This window comes from Corvus kubaryi, unplaced genomic scaffold, assembly GCF_017639235.1.
Source record: "Corvus kubaryi isolate FWS band 111438036 unplaced genomic scaffold, C.kubaryi_AGA036_p1.0 76, whole genome shotgun sequence".
Classification (NCBI taxonomy): Eukaryota; Metazoa; Chordata; class Aves; order Passeriformes; family Corvidae; genus Corvus; species Corvus kubaryi.
Window position 1 is genome coordinate 14,012,610 of NW_024582063.1, and position 16,392 is coordinate 14,029,001.

The 16,392-nt window shown below is 42.0% G+C and overlaps 2 protein-coding genes across 3 annotated transcripts in view; one reads left to right on the forward strand and one right to left on the reverse strand.

Annotated features, from left to right (window-relative positions):
* The window catches only part of LOC121675754 (collagen alpha-1(II) chain-like), a 91,642-nt gene that overhangs the window by 4,333 nt on the left and 70,917 nt on the right, over positions 1 to 16,392 (reverse strand). The gene's annotated exons all lie outside the window — the stretch shown is intronic.
* The window catches only part of EPAS1 (endothelial PAS domain protein 1), a 41,657-nt gene continuing 30,713 nt past the window's right edge, over positions 5,449 to 16,392 (forward strand). For both annotated transcript variants that reach the window (XM_042051855.1, XM_042051856.1), the window contains exons 1-2: positions 5,449 to 5,522; positions 10,583 to 10,773. In XM_042051855.1, the coding sequence (XP_041907789.1) occupies positions 5,464 to 5,522; positions 10,583 to 10,773 (250 nt within the window). In that variant the 5' untranslated portion in view covers positions 5,449 to 5,463. The remainder of the gene's footprint in view (positions 5,523 to 10,582; positions 10,774 to 16,392) is intronic.

The following is a 16,392-nucleotide window of genomic DNA, read 5'->3' on the forward strand; positions in this document are numbered from 1 at the left end:
GTCCTGGGATGTTTGTACAGACAAAACCCACACCCCAGAGGGCAAAAAATGTAGCCTGGCCCTCAGAATCTGCACTTGATCATTGTTGCAGGAAGTGGAGGAAGCTGTGTTACAAGGAATGATCAAAATTTAGAGCATCTGTATTGTTATTTTCAGGAATTATTATTCCCTGCTTGCCAAAGAAATGGCTGTTAAATCTGTCTTTCTGGATATCCATCATCTTACCATGGAGGGCCAAGAGATAGAGAAGGAGAAATCATTAATTTCCATCGTTACCAAGTGCAGGCTAAAATGATGAAGGTCCAAAAAGTAAAGAAGCGTCGGCATTATTTAATACAGATTTTATTGCAAGATCTGTTTTCTTAACTTTATTATTAAAAGATTTGACACTTTGGGAGGACAAAGCATGACTTATTAACAGACAATGTTGCAAAGTAATTTGAATGAGTATTTTGAATGTTCTCTAAAGGAGACAAAACATTTTCATTTAGGCTTGTGCTCCCACTGCAGTCTTTAGAGCGTCCGGCACAGAGACCTCATGCTTGAAACAAGGCGAGACAAAGTGGCTGAATTTCTGTTGTCAGTGCTTTGCTGCCTTTCTGTACAGAGCTAATGAGTAAGGATGCTGTAGAGAGCATCATCAGAGAGCAGCCCAAAGCCTTAGGAGAAGGAGCTATTTTTGTGTTCCCAAGGCTAGGGGCTTCACCTGCTCGATCTTTGCTCTGCTGGAAACCTTGCTGACTGTGATGGAGACAAGCCTCTGTGAGAGCATGGCCTCCAAAGACTGGCTTCCAGTTTACAACTGCTTGCTGATTTCAGAGACACATTTAATTATGGATTATTTATTGCTTCTTTTCTGTCTGGCTGCTGTTTTATCTGAAATATTGTATTAGTTCTAGCTGAAGTTGGTAGGAAAAAAATCACAGCTAAAATGCATTGTGGTGGACTGTATAGCAATTTTTTAAATTGTGATTATATATTTACTTTTCAATCCCTATAAATGCTCACTATCACGTATTTACTAGCCAATACACTTTAAAATTTCAATTTTTTTACTCTGAAAACTAGGATGTCTGTTTGAGTCAGCTTACATGGAGAGCCTAGAGATGCACAAGAGAAGAAAGTGCAGAGAGGTTTTGGTGGATGGCCTCTTAACATGGCTCTTTTTGGTGAAGATTTCTATGTCTTTATGGCTTGCTGATTTCTCTTCAGGGGTTGGAGAACCTACAACATATTGAAGGGTGGGCTGTTTATTTTCCCTGTGTTGTTTTTATGTACTGAAATATTGTAGTGAAAATAGCTGGGTGGGGTGTAATGAATGTTTTCAAAGACCTTCCTTTGAAAGAGGCCTTTTTCCAGCCCTTGGTGGTCACCACCCATTTTCCTGTGCTGTGCACGACTCTCTCATTGTTCCTACCCACAAAGGCCCCTTGTGTGAACCTGTCAGCAAATGTGCCAGCAGGACGAGATTAAATGTCGTGAGATACTGATCCAAGCCTGCTGAAGCACCAGGGTTTGGCCCCACAAATGTTGGTGGGTATTGCCCAAGGCCCAACACAGGGTTAGATCGTAAAACTTGGGATTTGTCAACAATGCTCTGCGCGTCTCTCTGAACCATTTACGGTTGAGTGGGTTTGGGGCTGAAGCGTCGGTACGCATATCACTGATAGCGAAGTCATGCGGTGGCAGTGCTTGTCCCTTAGGCGTGAAATAAAGCTTAACTGAAAAATTGTCCCTGTTTACCTGCAGCTGCACCATCTTGATAAATAATAGTGGTTGGGGTTTGGTATGGGCTGGGGCTGTGGTCAGTGCCCTATCAAAAAATGAGGCTGGTTTTGAATTTAACTTGGGGGCCCACCTCCCCACCTCCCCCCCCAGCCTGCGAACTGCACTTCATTCACCTTTAGCTTTAACCCGCTGGTGAAGAGATAAAGCACATCCTTTGGTATGTGTTTTTTAGAGTAGGTAAATAGTTGGGTTATCTGAAAACAGATCTTAGCAATACCTGCTGAGCCTTTGAGCAACAATGTGTATGGACCTCTAGATTAGCTGTCAAAATTGACTGATTACTACAAGTAATGCCCCAAGATAAGGATCTGTAATCTCTCAAACACAAATCATTGATAGACATCTGGGGTTGTGCATTGTCATAACCAACCTTATCCCCACACTGCAGTGCAATTCCAGGAGAGAAAAGCAGAGTGGTACATTTATTACCAGCAAAAAAAACTTGGCTGATTTAAAAGCAAGTTCAGTTTTGGCCCATGTTGAAACAGTAATTTCTGTTGTGTTGTTTAGAGTGTTTGGTGCTGGGCCTCTTTCAGTGTTGGAGGTTATCTCTGAAGCTTGCCTTGGCTGGTGTCCGAGTTGATTGCCACAGGGAAGGAATCCATGATCTTGATGGAGCAGAGCAATGCAAAACCAGTCTGGGGAGGGAAGATCTGGGCTGCCATGATTGGCTAGTCCACTGAGATTTGGCTATATGCTGTCTTCCTTGTTTCTCTCCAAATGTCTGTAATATTTGAGGAGATAAAGGTCTTGTTTCACTGACCTGTTCTCGATGTGGGCTGCAGCAGCTTTAAAAGGTGACCCAGAGCTGTTTTGACCCTCTGTGACCAGCAGTGGTGCTTTCTGAGCATGCAGTGACTTGGAGTAAGACACTGCACTTCCTGAAAACTAAGCCACAGTGAAGTCATCTAGCCCTGGCAATGAGTTGGAAAGGCAAAAAGGCAGTGCCACTATCTGCTCTAACAGCTGATCAGCAGCCTGGTACCTTCTCTGCACGCTGTGGGCCTCAGGTGGTTGCATGGGGCTGTGCCTTGCCCCGGACACAAAGCATTTGGCACATCATCTGAGGTACCAGGCTTGTGCTGGTGTGGCAGCTGCGGGACAGGCTGGCACTCACAGCATCGTAAAATAATCCAGGAAGAGATTAATGGCTGCCGAAATCCTAATACTTATCTTTCTGTTCAAGGTACTCATAAAACTAGAGAAAAAATGGAAGAACATAAATCCTGTAGACATTGTTTTGCTTTCTGTGATTAAATTTATCAGACTCTGTTGACATATTGTGAACCTAAATGCTTAAAAAAATGTCAGTGTTCCTGCAGCCTCAGTGAGGCTTGCAACATTGAACTTCCAAAGTGCTACATAATTGCTGTGATAACTTCAGTATTTACTGCGATTCCTTAAATTGCACTTGCAAAGTGTTTTTCTTTCAGTAGCTGCATTAAGCACAGTTAGTGGTATAAAAAAGATGCCAGTGCTATAAACATTGCAAAACTGTATAGGTATAATGCTTTTTGTCTTAGCACCACCTTTGTTTGTTTGTTTGTTCGTTTTCAGAAATTAGTGCCAAGAATGTTCATGAAAATAAATAAAATACAAATCCAGTACAGTTTAATTATTATGCATAAAGGTACCATCAGAGCTTCAGACACTGAAGAAGTTATAGTCTTATGTGTGGCTTTAAAGTATATACAAATTTATCCCCTGTAAAGAAAACCTATTCCTGGCTATGTTACTGTCAGCTGTGAGGGTCTTGGAGTGATATGGACTTAGTGAATCATAAATATGCTCAAAGACACCAAAAGTTTGGTATTCATTTAGGCTTCATCTCTTGATACTGTAATTGTAGTTGCCAAATCCTCTACTGTTGTGCCAAGCATCCTAATGAGAATGGAAATGAGTTCTTCACTCTTAATGTAGTCTCCTCCCTCCTGTGTCCCTGAGACACTCAGATTTCTCATTTTCCTATCATCTTGCCTTTGGTTTTAAACTTAGGTGAAGGAATTGCATCGATATTGCTATGGCAGTAGGTGCCGAGCTTTGCTGAACTAACAGGGATTTGTTATTTAATGAGTATGTACAGAAACACAAGAAATTCCTCAAACAAGCCAAGGAGCTGGTGGTGAGTTACTCTTAAGTTAGGGCAGCTTTAAAGGAAGGGTGGAAGATACTTCATTTCCTTATTTTTGTAATAGCCCTTTCTGTTAGTAGCCTTTCTTGCTTGTTACCTTCGAACTCTCATTTCCTTTATTAACGAATTCCCCATTTTGGCATCCTTTGAGTTTGTTTTGTCTGTGTACTGGGTACTGTATCCCAGTGGGCAGTAATGCTGCTTTAGCACTTCAGTACTCCATGAGCACTCCACATACTTCAAACTGGTTTTGGATTTTTTCCTCCTGCTGAAAATAACTCTGTGTCCTTCCCTTTCCATTTGCTCTTGCTGGTGCGCTGAACCTGGGCATCCGGTGTCTTCTCAGGCTTTAGAAATAGTTCTTTTCACTGGAAAGAGGTATAAGGAGGGATCTGCGTGGCACTGTGTTTGGGTTTCCTTCACAGCTTTCATAGTTTGGCCTGAGTTCCTGGGGAGTGAGTAAATTGCTGTTTCTAGCACTTTTTATTTACTGATGGTCACTTTTATTACTTTAACGGAGGGAGCTTTCAAAAGCACAGCATGCCATCCAGAATAAACTGCTTGTCAGGTAGAATGGTTACAAATACTTCTTAAAGGAATTTTAAGGCTAAGTAAGCATGACTGCTGGCTGCTTGGTGTCTGCAAGCTCATCTCTGGGGCAGTCAAGTGGTGTGGTTCTGAGATAGCTATAGAGTGCCTCACAGTCAGCAAAACTCCTTTTTTATTATTCTGGTTCAAACCAACTAGGGATTTGCCAAGCAGAAAGTAATGCAAAATATAAACTCAACAAAAAATGGATTTGCTAGTTTGAAATAAATATTTTTTTTATCTAAGGTATTACTGCCTATTAAAATACTTTTATTGAGTTTTTACAGGTTTTAATATGAATTTTCTTTAATGCTAAGCATCTGATCTTTCATATCTGTACTGTAAAGTATTTTCTTATCTTTGCATCCACAGAATGTATTTTTCTTGTTCTGCAAGTTAGCATTTGACACTTTAACTCTAAACCACTCGAAATGAGCATTTGCTACAGAAATTTCATGTGACAACTTAATTAACTGTGGATTCTTGACCTTTAAAGTGCTGAAGCTAGAAACATTTAATAATCAGCCATTGGATATAAAGTAATATGCTTGTTGTTTTACTAGCTTGCATACATGGCAGTTTGAAGCAAAGTCCAAGGGTCACCAAAATCATGAAGTAAACTCAAGCGGGTCTGTCTGAACTGCATAATTCAAAGTGCTGTCTGGATGTGTCACACAGAGTGTAGGTATGAGAGAAGGCTACCGGGTTACTTAGGAGATATTTTTCTGCAAGGTGTGCATTTCAGTTTCTCTGAAAGCTTCTGTGATCTGGAGCCTGCACAGTGGGAGTGTAATTCAGTGCAGTTGTTGCACTGCTGAATCTTAAACAAGCGTGTGTGTGTGTGTATGTACACAACCTGAGTATCGACCCACGTGGACTTGTGAAGAGCAGCGAAACCCCGAGCAGAAGATTGCTGTCCTGGCAAGTCCCTCCATCAGCTTAAGAGGAGACCACCAATGTCCTTGCCAGGAGGGAGGACCCCTGAAGCTGACTGCCTGGCACCCTCATCAGCTGAGTGCGTACCCAGGGCTTTGCAGGGGTTGGAACAGCCTGCGGGAAGGAGCAGGCAGATGTATGGGTGGAGGTGGTGGGCAGGGATCACCGGTGGGGATGAAGTGCTGGTGGGATTGAAACTGCAGAGAGCGAATACAGTCAGGCAGTGGGAACAGGACCGAAACCTCAGGTCAGTCCGTGGCTGCTGAACTGGAGGGTTGTGTGGGTGCCTAACCAAACTCTGGATCAGTGACACCGTGTGCCTAAGCTCCTTGCAGGGATGATCTGTGTGCCCCATTGTTTGTAGGGCTGATCCTTCCTGTCTCTGGGTCACAGTTACCTTCTGAGGGTGCTGCAGGAGGGCAGTGCCAGCACTGCAGCCCCTGGCTGAGGCTGGCTGCCTCAGCTATTTTCCTGGCAGCTGGAGCCCAGAGCTGTCACAGCAGTGGGCGCTGGGAAGGCAATTCCTAAGGTGACACAGTAGTTTTGCAGGATTGTTTAAAACAGATGGGTTATGTGGAGCTTCATGTTTTGCCAATAAGTTGCCATCCTTCAAGTTTCCAGTCCTGCAGTAAGAGAGGCTTCAGAAAGTCAGATTATGATCTTCACCCCGGGCGTGCAAGACCTTTGTCTGGAGGCATTCCTGCTGATTTCGGTGAAGCTGTGTTGCAAGGGCCTGCTGGACATGAGCAAAGGGATAGGAATCTGGCTCCTGGGATCCATGCAGGGCATTCCTATGTCACCTGGGATGTTTTCACCCAGTGGGATGAAGTGCTCTGTTCCTGGGCATGGTTGTACCCTTGGGACTAGTTTGGTGTTTGGACTCTGGGAAGAAGCATGCAGAACTGCTTATAAAAATTTGGAAGCTTTGCCTGGGAGTGTAAGTAGTTGCCAGTTGTTTGTGATCTTTTCTCACGTGCACTGGCCTATAAATTCTATTTTCAGAGTGCAAACTAAACCCACCAGGAGGGAGTGGGAAATCATGTAAACAGCTGTCCTGAGGGTACAGTGCCACACTTGTGTTCTGTGTCACAGAACTGCCTCTGCCTCCGGAACTCTTCTGTTCCCAATGGCTTGCACACCCATAAGCAGTGCAGCACCAGTGCATCAGATCCAGCAGCCCTGGGAGAGTCCTTACTGGGAAGTGGCACTTCCCTGTTCCTTCTCCTCAAGTCTCCTGACCACCTTTTATGTAGCCAAGTCCTGAATGGAGTCACCAGACCCATTCCTCAGCTTGGCTTCCCCATTTCCAAAAGAAATTTGACCTTCTTCATTCCTTTCTGGGTTTACTGGGACCAGTTATGCTGTGATTGCAGTGTGAGGGTGCATGTACGGCTCAGTGGAGTCTTATCCTGCCGGATCCTGGGACTCCTGAAGAAGCGAGTGTCCGGGAGCTCCCAGGAGGCTTGCCCTGCAGTACCCCATGGCTTTGGATCAGCATACAGGTGGCTTCATTCGTGGTGGCTTTCTCTGCTCTTCCCTCTGTGCTTTTAGAAATCTGTCGGAGTGAGCGAGGTTTCTGCTTGCGTTGCTGTCTCCAAGCAGTGACGCACGTGTGTGCTCTTTTTCTGCCACATAAGTGGGTGGTTTATGTGCTAGGAGGGAATGATTCATAAATTAGCTAGAGCCCAGGCCTTTTCTCTATTGCCTGGGTGATGTGTGAAGAGAGTTCAGTGTCAGCCTTTCTTTCCTCCTGGCCTTCAGTCGGGTAGGTCGCTGAGCAGTCACACTGCCACTCTCCAGCTATGGGTGGTCCAGCCTCACCCAGGGTGAAATCCTAATCCCCTGTATCACATGGGGGTAACTGCAGAGAGAATTACTAATGGCCTGCAGTCTGCAAACAAAAATCATACAAATACTGCTTTTTGCAGAATTCTGTCACTCAACTGCACTTTTGGGAGTCTTTTGCAACCAGGACAAGTAAGCACGGAATGACCATCTTTTACATGGACATCCCTGGGAGGCACAGCAAGCAAGCATAGATGGACGTCTTGAGTGGGGAAATGGCACAGGGGCATTTTGGGTCTTGGTGGACTTATGCTGGGCTGGCTACAATAGCAACATGACTCAAGGGTGTGCTGTGTGAGGGGAGATGGGGAGGAAAATTGAGGCGCAGGAAGCCACAAGGGGAGAAATGCTTAAAAAGCAAGTAGTTTGTTTATTTTAAATGATAGTGAATGAGCAAAAAAGTCTTTTGAAAGCAACAGGCAGGCTGATTCCTCCTCTTGTTTTTTCATGTGAGAAAGCTCTTGTGTGGTATGTAATGAACGGAGATGTCTCTCTGCAGAGGACCTGAGCAGGACAAGCAGAAGCAGTGTTGAGGGAAAGCATCTGTCACAGAGAGAGAAAATCTTTCTCTGCTCATAGTGTTAATTGTTAGAAACCTTGAGCAACCCATGGTTATTGAAACCAGCTTGTCCCATTAGCCACACTTCAAAATTATATTTACAGAGGTTAGAAAACTAAATATTTTTCTTTGTGGCTGGAGTGGTGTCATGAGAGACCCTGTCTTATACAACCTGTTTTTGCTGTATAAATTGCGACCTGGCTTTGGCCTTGGTTCCCGAAGTTTCATATTTAAATGAGGAAGGATTGGATCTTGTTTTGCTCAAGTTGGTTCTAATGTGAAAATTGTGGCCTCTAGATTTAGAACAGAGCTCAAACATTTATGGTTGAAGTTATATTTTTCAAGCAACAATTGGAAATGCTCACAAATACTGCTACATAGTTTTTGTTCTGTTTGGTTTTGTTTTGCTTCTACTCATTTATTTTCTTGGTATAATTAGAAACTGAGAAGATTTGTTCCTGGTCCATCATCTGTATAGGCACAGGGTAGGCACATTTTTCTTTAGAGAGCAAGACATGTTTCTGAAGGTACCATCAGTGTAAGTATTTTACATGACTCTCCTGTACCTAGCACCTGCCCCAGGAGAACATGGGGCATTTTCTGTAGTATCTTCTCAGATAGTTGTAAGAAGGGACTTTTTTTTCCACATGGATGTAGTATGACTCTTACTTGGCCAGGAGAAAAGTAATGTTAGTGTAACCTTGTGAATATCTGATCCTTTAGATTCAAACTTAGGTGGGTTGGTGCTCGCTTCAGCGAGACCCCTTGAAGTAATTATTGAAGTTGGATCCTGCCATTATATACTGAAATGTGTGCAGGTCTCCTCCAGCACATGCTTCCTGTAACACAGACGATGTCATAAAACATTCACCTTGGGCAAAATAATTGTGAAAGAAGTTTGCTGAGGGCTGATCACAGATCTTGAGAAGATACTGTAAGGATTTGAGCCCCTTGCCCTGTTAGCACACCCACTAGTGAGCACCTGTCTGATCCCACATATGTGCCCAACTTCATGTGTTTTGCAGGACAAGGGCTCTACTGATGTGTTGTGAGCCCCCTCCTGCTCTGAGTGATGATATTGAGTGTCCAGCCTTGTTGAGCCCCAGCAAACACCTCGCTGTGACTTTACTCTTGGCATTTAATGTGCATCATGGCTACTTTTCCTTCTTATTAATTTATGAAGCCTCCTGTGGTTTCAATGCAAGAAGCTTTTGCAGACTGTCTAGGTCTTCCAGAAACAGTAATCTTCTTTAAAATACTCTGCTATGTATTAATACTCTTTTTCTATTTTAGGCAGTTTTGCATGAGACCAATCATGATTGAAACAGTTTCTAGAATTAAGTAATGGGATTAATACTTGTTTTCCTCATAATCTTCGTGCAACAGAATATATTTTTTGAAACTTTGTTTTAATAGGGTGGGGTTTTTTGGTGGATCCATTTTTAGTTTACAGGCTCATTATTTTATATTGATGTTGGAAAAAACAAGTTAAAAGCTGCTTCATTTTTGGGAGCCTCGCGAATGGAGAGAGGTGCTGCTGGTGATTCTAGAAGTGAATGTGCAGCCAAAACAGCAAAAACAGTGGAAACATTCTACTTAGCACCCTGTTCTGTGCTCATTCAGGTGGCACTGGTGGACTGTTGCAGGAGTCAGCCTGAAAAGAAATGTATTTTGTGTTGGTGTGACTGCAATCCTCAACTGCGAAACCTCAACTCATGCAAGTGTAGGAACTTGTAGTATCAGCAGAGCTACGTGGGGTTGAAAAGGCTCATGGTTTTAAATGGATTCAGATGCTTCATGTTCTGAAATAAGAATTGTACTTCATTAAAGAATGTTAGAGTCAGTAGAGTTCGCTCTTAAAATGCTCTATCCCAGAACCATTATAAATGTATTCCTTGCGTTTCTCACATGTTAAATTTAGCTTTATGTCCCTTGGTGGCTTAATTTTGCATACTTGCTTCATAAAATGTCTTCCCCTTTGTTATTTCCTGCTCTTCTGTTCTCTGTGGAGTTTGAAGGAGGTTGGCTCTATTGGTCATGTTATTTTACTCACGAAAGGATCTATTTTCATAGACAATGGAGAGATGGTGATTTATTAGAACAGCTTCTCCAAAGAAGGGCTATCTTGCAAGCAACAGCATTTTCCTCTTTGTACCCTTCATGGTCAAGGAAAGATGGCTTTCTGGACGAGTTTTGGATTAAGAGCTGAGACAGTTCTATAGACTAACACAATTCGATACTCTACTACTACTTTTATTTTAATGTGGAGTGCAGCCATTGAAACTTCACAACATTGTTGTATCTATGACACAGCCGTATTCACTGTAATTATTCTAACTTTAAAATGGACTACCACCTCATCCCAGAGTAAGTAAATTTAGATTGAACAAACAAAAAAATTATTTTTAATGCATCCTGAATCCCAGAAATAATATTTTACAATTTCATTTTGAATTTCCTGCCTAAGGCAGATCTCAATCCTGTTACATTGCGTGGGGATTCAGGGTGTTCAAAGGCTGACCCATGTACAATCAGAGCCCTTTCCAGCTGTGGCAGTCATCTCCTAATTCCCATTTAAAGGGCACAAGTGGGTATTAAAGTCTGGCCAATTGATTTCAAACACTTGACAGAATGGTATCTTCTCATTACTGAGAAGATACACTCTTGTAAATGCCTCTCAAGTTGTGAACTGCATTTCAAGAAATGCTTTTTCCTTTCTTTTCTTTACCTGTCAGGAGCAGTTCTGAACGGAGGAAGGAGAAATCAAGAGATGCAGCAAGATGCAGAAGAAGCAAAGAGACTGAGGTTTTCTATGAACTGGCACACGAGCTGCCCCTGCCCCACAACATCAGTTCCCACCTGGATAAGGCCTCCATAATGCGCCTGGCAATCAGTTTCCTACGGACTCATAAGCTTTTGTCTTCAGGTAAGATCTGGCTAAAAGAAGTCAGTTGTCAGGCTGGCTGATGGCAGCTTGGTAAGATTATGCATGCTCTTCTCTGACTAGAGGGTTACCACAATAACAATTAGTGCAGGTTTTTTTGCGTCTCTAAAAACCCTCTGAGAACTCTTGAATGTGGTTTATTAATCTCGGTTATGAGACTTTAAGCTTTTAAGAGTTTTATCAGAATTCAAATGCATGCCTTAAGCTTCCATGCTGAAACAAATAACTTTTGATTTGGCGTGGCAAGCGTGTTTGTGCCTGCACATTCAAACAGCAGCTGGGACGCTCTGAAGGTCCAATACTTTGTTTGAAAGGAGTAATCGTGCTATCCACTGGCAATGAGTAGGTTGTTTAAATGGTAGGTTGTTTAAAACTAGCTACACTAAGATAGCTAAAACAACTTCTAAATACTTGATGTGAATGGATTCTACACAATCAGAGCCTTGCTCACGTTGGACTAGTAGGAAATGCAAACAAGCATAATATTTATAGCCTGTGAAAACTGGTAAAATTAGGAATATTCTTATTTTGCCCCTATATTTGAATAAGCACTTTGATGGAAATATGTGGCTTGAGTAGCCTGTAAGATCAATGAAAATAACTGATGCTTCCAGAACTTTCACACGGTGACCTACAAGTGTTGAGAATACATTAACACAACAATGCCTGCATTGTTTGTGAATGGTAAACCCAAAATTTTGTCTTTTCCTTCATTAATGGCAGGACTCCCAATAAGGTCACAACTGCACTTCCTCTCCTCAGAAAAGTTGAGTCATATGAGAGCAATTACTTTAATAAATGTTATTAGGAAGCGTCCCATTTTGTGGTTGGATTTGGTTAGTCTGAAAGATATCGCAAATTTAATTCTGCTTCTGTGTGCTCTGTAATTTCTTGTAGCACTTTCGGCTTTTGCTGAAGCCTGCTGTATAAAATGTAGGTATTTTCATCTTAGCTTATAGAATGTGATTTTATCGTGTACTTCTGTGAAAGAGAAGTTTATTTGCTGAACAGTGTTTGGAAATCATCTCTGATTTTGTCATGTAACTAATACTTGAAGTTGCGTAAATAGGTAAATGTTCTTAAGCAAAGCCAGTTTGTTAGTAACTTTCTCATAAAAACACAGCCTCAGCTCTTCAAATATTTATATGGCATGAACTAGAGACTGACACAGCATAGGAAAAGTAAACTTCTGAAAGGCTGTAACCGATAATATAAGTAATGTGCGTGCCTGTGAAAATTGACATGAAATAGTCGGATGCAGTCATCATCAGAAAAATACCTTTGCTTACCTGCTAAGACTAAAGTGAACTTTTCAAATGAATTTACATTCCTCAGTGAGGAAAGAATCTACTGATTAAAACATTTGTTTTGATGGTTCTATAGTGCTAAGGCTTAGACTCATTATTTGATGAGATTTGATAACAATTCAGTACACATGTATAATATTCATACATACACGTAAAGATATGATATATCTGAGTGGTATTTCTGTGACAGTGTTTGAAAAACAATGTGATTCATGTAGATAATTTACATTTTCTTCAAGTACCACCAGTACCCAGCAGCAGAAAAGAATCTGGACATAAAATCTTACAGAAGCGACAGGCTGTGCTCTAATATTTCATGCTTTCTCTGTATTAGTTATTTGCTTAGCCTTTAATCTGATGCCCTCACTTCCTCAGTCTAAATATTAATTTGGAGTAAGTCCTCTCATGAAAATTTGTGTTGTTAGTTAAATGCAGATTTGTCCGTGGCTGCATCTTTAGACACCAGAGGCGCAGGTAAGGGTTTCAAAATCTTACATACTTATATTCTGAGGAACTGAACTTAAGGAACTGTAAAAGGACATATTTTCTGGAAGTTTTGGGTATTATTTTCTGATAATGAAAATACGTTAAAATTAAAGAATCAAGTCAGAAAACCTTGCCTGCTGCTCATCTACTATTCTGAGTACAGCTAACATATAAATTAAATTTCCTGTCTTTGTGGACTTCTGAATAATGTCAGTCTTTATAAGGACACTGGCTTTCACTAGAAGGCCATCCAATGTAATTCAGAGTGGTAGGTTTTGATGCAGCTGGAGGCTCACGGATCAAGAGGTTTGCTGCTCATCCTGTTTTGACAAGTGTGAAGCAAGATGGATAATGGGCTTGGGCGATGTTTGTGCTGGTTCTGTTCTTGCTTCTGCTTTGGACCCTTTCTGAGCCCCAAGCAAAGCTGCAGCAAAGGTTTCATGTGCATGTTCAGCAGCTTGGAATTTCACCATAAATTTCCTGTTGCATTTGAGAAGTCTGATTTGACTGACAGGGAGCATGGGGGACACTGTCATCTCTTGATGGATGAACTGGGAAATGGGGAGGTGGAAGTGCATGAGAAGCAAATGCCCACCTCAGCCTGCAAATTCCCTCTTTGCTTTATGTTGTCTTTATTGAAATGGTGTTGATTATTTGGGCTGGACACCTACTGTAAACTGGAGTTAAGTGAGAGTATATTTCTTGTTTCTAATTTCGTCTATCAAAACCTACTAGCACACCATATTTTATTTTGTATTACTGTTTGTGGGCATGATTCTCAAACACATCACACATCTCTCTGTTTCAAGGCAATTTTGCCTGAAGCACAGAGAACAAGGCCTTTCCCAGGACTGTACCCTCATCTTTCTGCAAGCTGATGCTCCAGGTGGGATTTTGGAGATGGCTGTAGGCAACTTGTGAGTCTCGCTCCACTGGCTTTGAGTGTCTCATGCCCTTTCCTATTATTCCCTGAGTTGGAATAGGGCTTTTCACTTGTGTAACTTGGGCTGTTTTGTTAGCTGTGTCTGCATAGTGATCATTTATCTGTTGGGAAGCCAAGACCTAGGGAAATCTATGCCCACATTCTTCCAGCAGGTGAATGGCAGAGCCTCTGAATCTGAGCCCTCATTGAAAGCTCTCCCGCTACGTGCCTTGAAAAATCCCGACTTCTGGATTGCAGAGTGCACGTCTCCTGCAGGCGTTGCAGGGCCCAAGCTTGGCCCTTGTATCCTATCATAATAGGAAATAGCTGGTTGTATATCTCAGAGTTCAAAAGGGTAAAAAATACCAGGTTTTGCTTTATAAAAGTTGCTGCTTTACTTAGTAACACGTTTCCCTTTGATTTTCACAGTAGGCAATTCTGTGTGGGAATGTTGGAGAGGAAGCCTTTAACATTTAGAAATGCAGGCTGTTCGTCTGACGGCCTGATTGAGATTAGTATCACAGGAAGCAAACTGAAACAATAGCTTTATAATACTGTTTCCATGTTGTGCACAGAACAGTACACAGTATAATTGGAATGCTAAGTAGAAATATTTAATTATGATCATCTTAAATATTTTTCAAGATGTCTCCTAATTCTGTTGGCATAGTACATTTTTGCCATCGTCACATTCAAATGTTTGGGATAAATTTAGACCTGATCTTTGTTCATTTCAAGTAAAGGTTTTGATCCCGTAAAGTTGCTGCTGAAAATAGGCATTCTGATGCTTATCAGTAGTAGAGCTTTTGGAGTTGGGGTCTTATGTCCTTTAGTTTACTCAGAAAAACTGTTAGCAGTACTCTTCCCATGTTATTTTCTAGTATAGCTAGTAAGTAAGGCTAATGCTTTTGGGGGAGCTAATAGATGGCAAAAGAGAAATAATAACCTTTTGCTTAAGAATGGCTGCCTTGGTTAACAGCTAGCATTGTGATAGTTGCTGTGGCTGCCTCAGAATATTCTCTTTTTGTCTGAATATGAGGAGGAGAATCCATTTTAGGAAGCCTGTATGTGCAGTGCCAATAACTTTAAGTGTTTATTTGAAGCATGCTGATGCTAAAGGTGTTACAGGAACCAGAACTCTTTAGTACGGTGAGTTTCTCTGTGCCGGGACTACAGACTTTTTAATCAGGCTAATCAGGCCAACACAATTTTATTGGCTTGCCTTAATCCCATCCTGTTGTGTGGTCACCTGGGTGTCTTTTCTGTGCAGAAATCCAGCAAAGGAAACTGGCTGGGAGTTGCTCTTGTGTAGGCAGACAGCAGCAGAAATGGGGAGGGAACAGGGATGCAGACAGGAAGTTGTTTGGGAGAAGGGAGGCCACAAGGAAGCCAGTGTGAAGTTGTTTCAAGGGAGGGAGACAACAGAGCCGGAAAGCCAGCAGGGAGCAGAAGGGGAAAAAATAGCTTTTCTCTGGGCTTTTAAGGGAGAGGACAGACTGTAGGGAGAAATGATGTGGGCATTGTTTTTGAATGTCTGGACAAGCTGCATCTAATGTCAGACCATTGTGGCATAAAACAGTGCTTTAAAAATAGCATGTCTACTTGGTTGCTTTTATTAAATTGGAAAAATAGTTTTATGCCAACCATGCTGCTAGGAATGAGAGTGAGCTGGGTGCTGAATGCTTCAGCTGCTTGAAGTGATGTCCCTTTTCAGGGAAGGTGCACCCAAAGGTCCTATGGGACTCAAAGCCTGGTCTGATGGGGTGCTGTACTCCCACCATTCAACACTGATGGATGCAGGACTCCAGCAAGTTCCTGGGAGCAGCATCTGAATGATTTGGCTAGATACAAACTCTGCAATCAAAACAACACTAACATAAGTGTTTTCTTTATCCAAGATTGCTTGTGCACTTGGAGATAAGAGCCCTTCAGGAAGCTTCTTCAAGTTTAAGAGTAGCTTTTTCTTGATGTATCTAAATTGAAAGCTTTTATTGAACACATTGAAAATATCCCCTTGAACAGGATGTACTGCCCTGTCAAGACAGAAAAAAAGGGGGAAAAAATCAGTCACTCTCCTTTGATGGAAAACAAGAAACCAGGAAGAGACAAGTCTGTCTCAAAGCTGCTCTCTCTGATGCAGGATGAAGCTGCTGTTAGATCTTCCCTAACTTTTGCCTGCTGGCATCAGGCAGTTTTTACAACCCTCCTCTGGAGTGGCAGCTGTAGCTTGGTATCTGTTATGCACAACATGTAAGCAACTTACTGGTACTTACAGGAACCAGGACAAGAGACAAAGCCAGGAAAATTCTGTGCAGGTGAGGATGTGACCTCCAGTAGAAACACATTTTATCATTGTCTACCTCTGAACAGACCAAAAAGACCCTTTTGAGTCAGATCAAAGGTGTTGAGAGGAGTTATAGGCTGTTTGCTAGGAGGTTGTTTATACCTGCGCAGTTATTTCTTGTAAGGAGCAGCCTGATTTTTGAGCCTTCAGACTTGTTCCAAGAGGTTGGACTGAAGGAAATGAGCAAGCATCTACGGAAAAAGTGTTCTTAAACTTGGGAACAGTGCACATCCTGACAGTGAGAATTAATCAAAGCTTGTTTACAAAAGTTATTTTTAGCATAAAAGGTTATCATAAACACTGCAATAACCATTTGCTGTTACAGTTCAAAGTTTCTTGTCAATGAATAAATTCTGTTTGGTGGTTAGAAAATTTGTCAAAATAAGTACTTACCAAAATTTAATACAGACTGAGACATGGACTGAAAAATACTGTATCAAAATTCAATGCAGTAAGAAATGCTGCCTTGGGGCAAAGTGAACAGTGGATGACCCAGCAAATGTTAGGACATGGGACACTGTTGCTCTGTTCCTGGTTCTCCT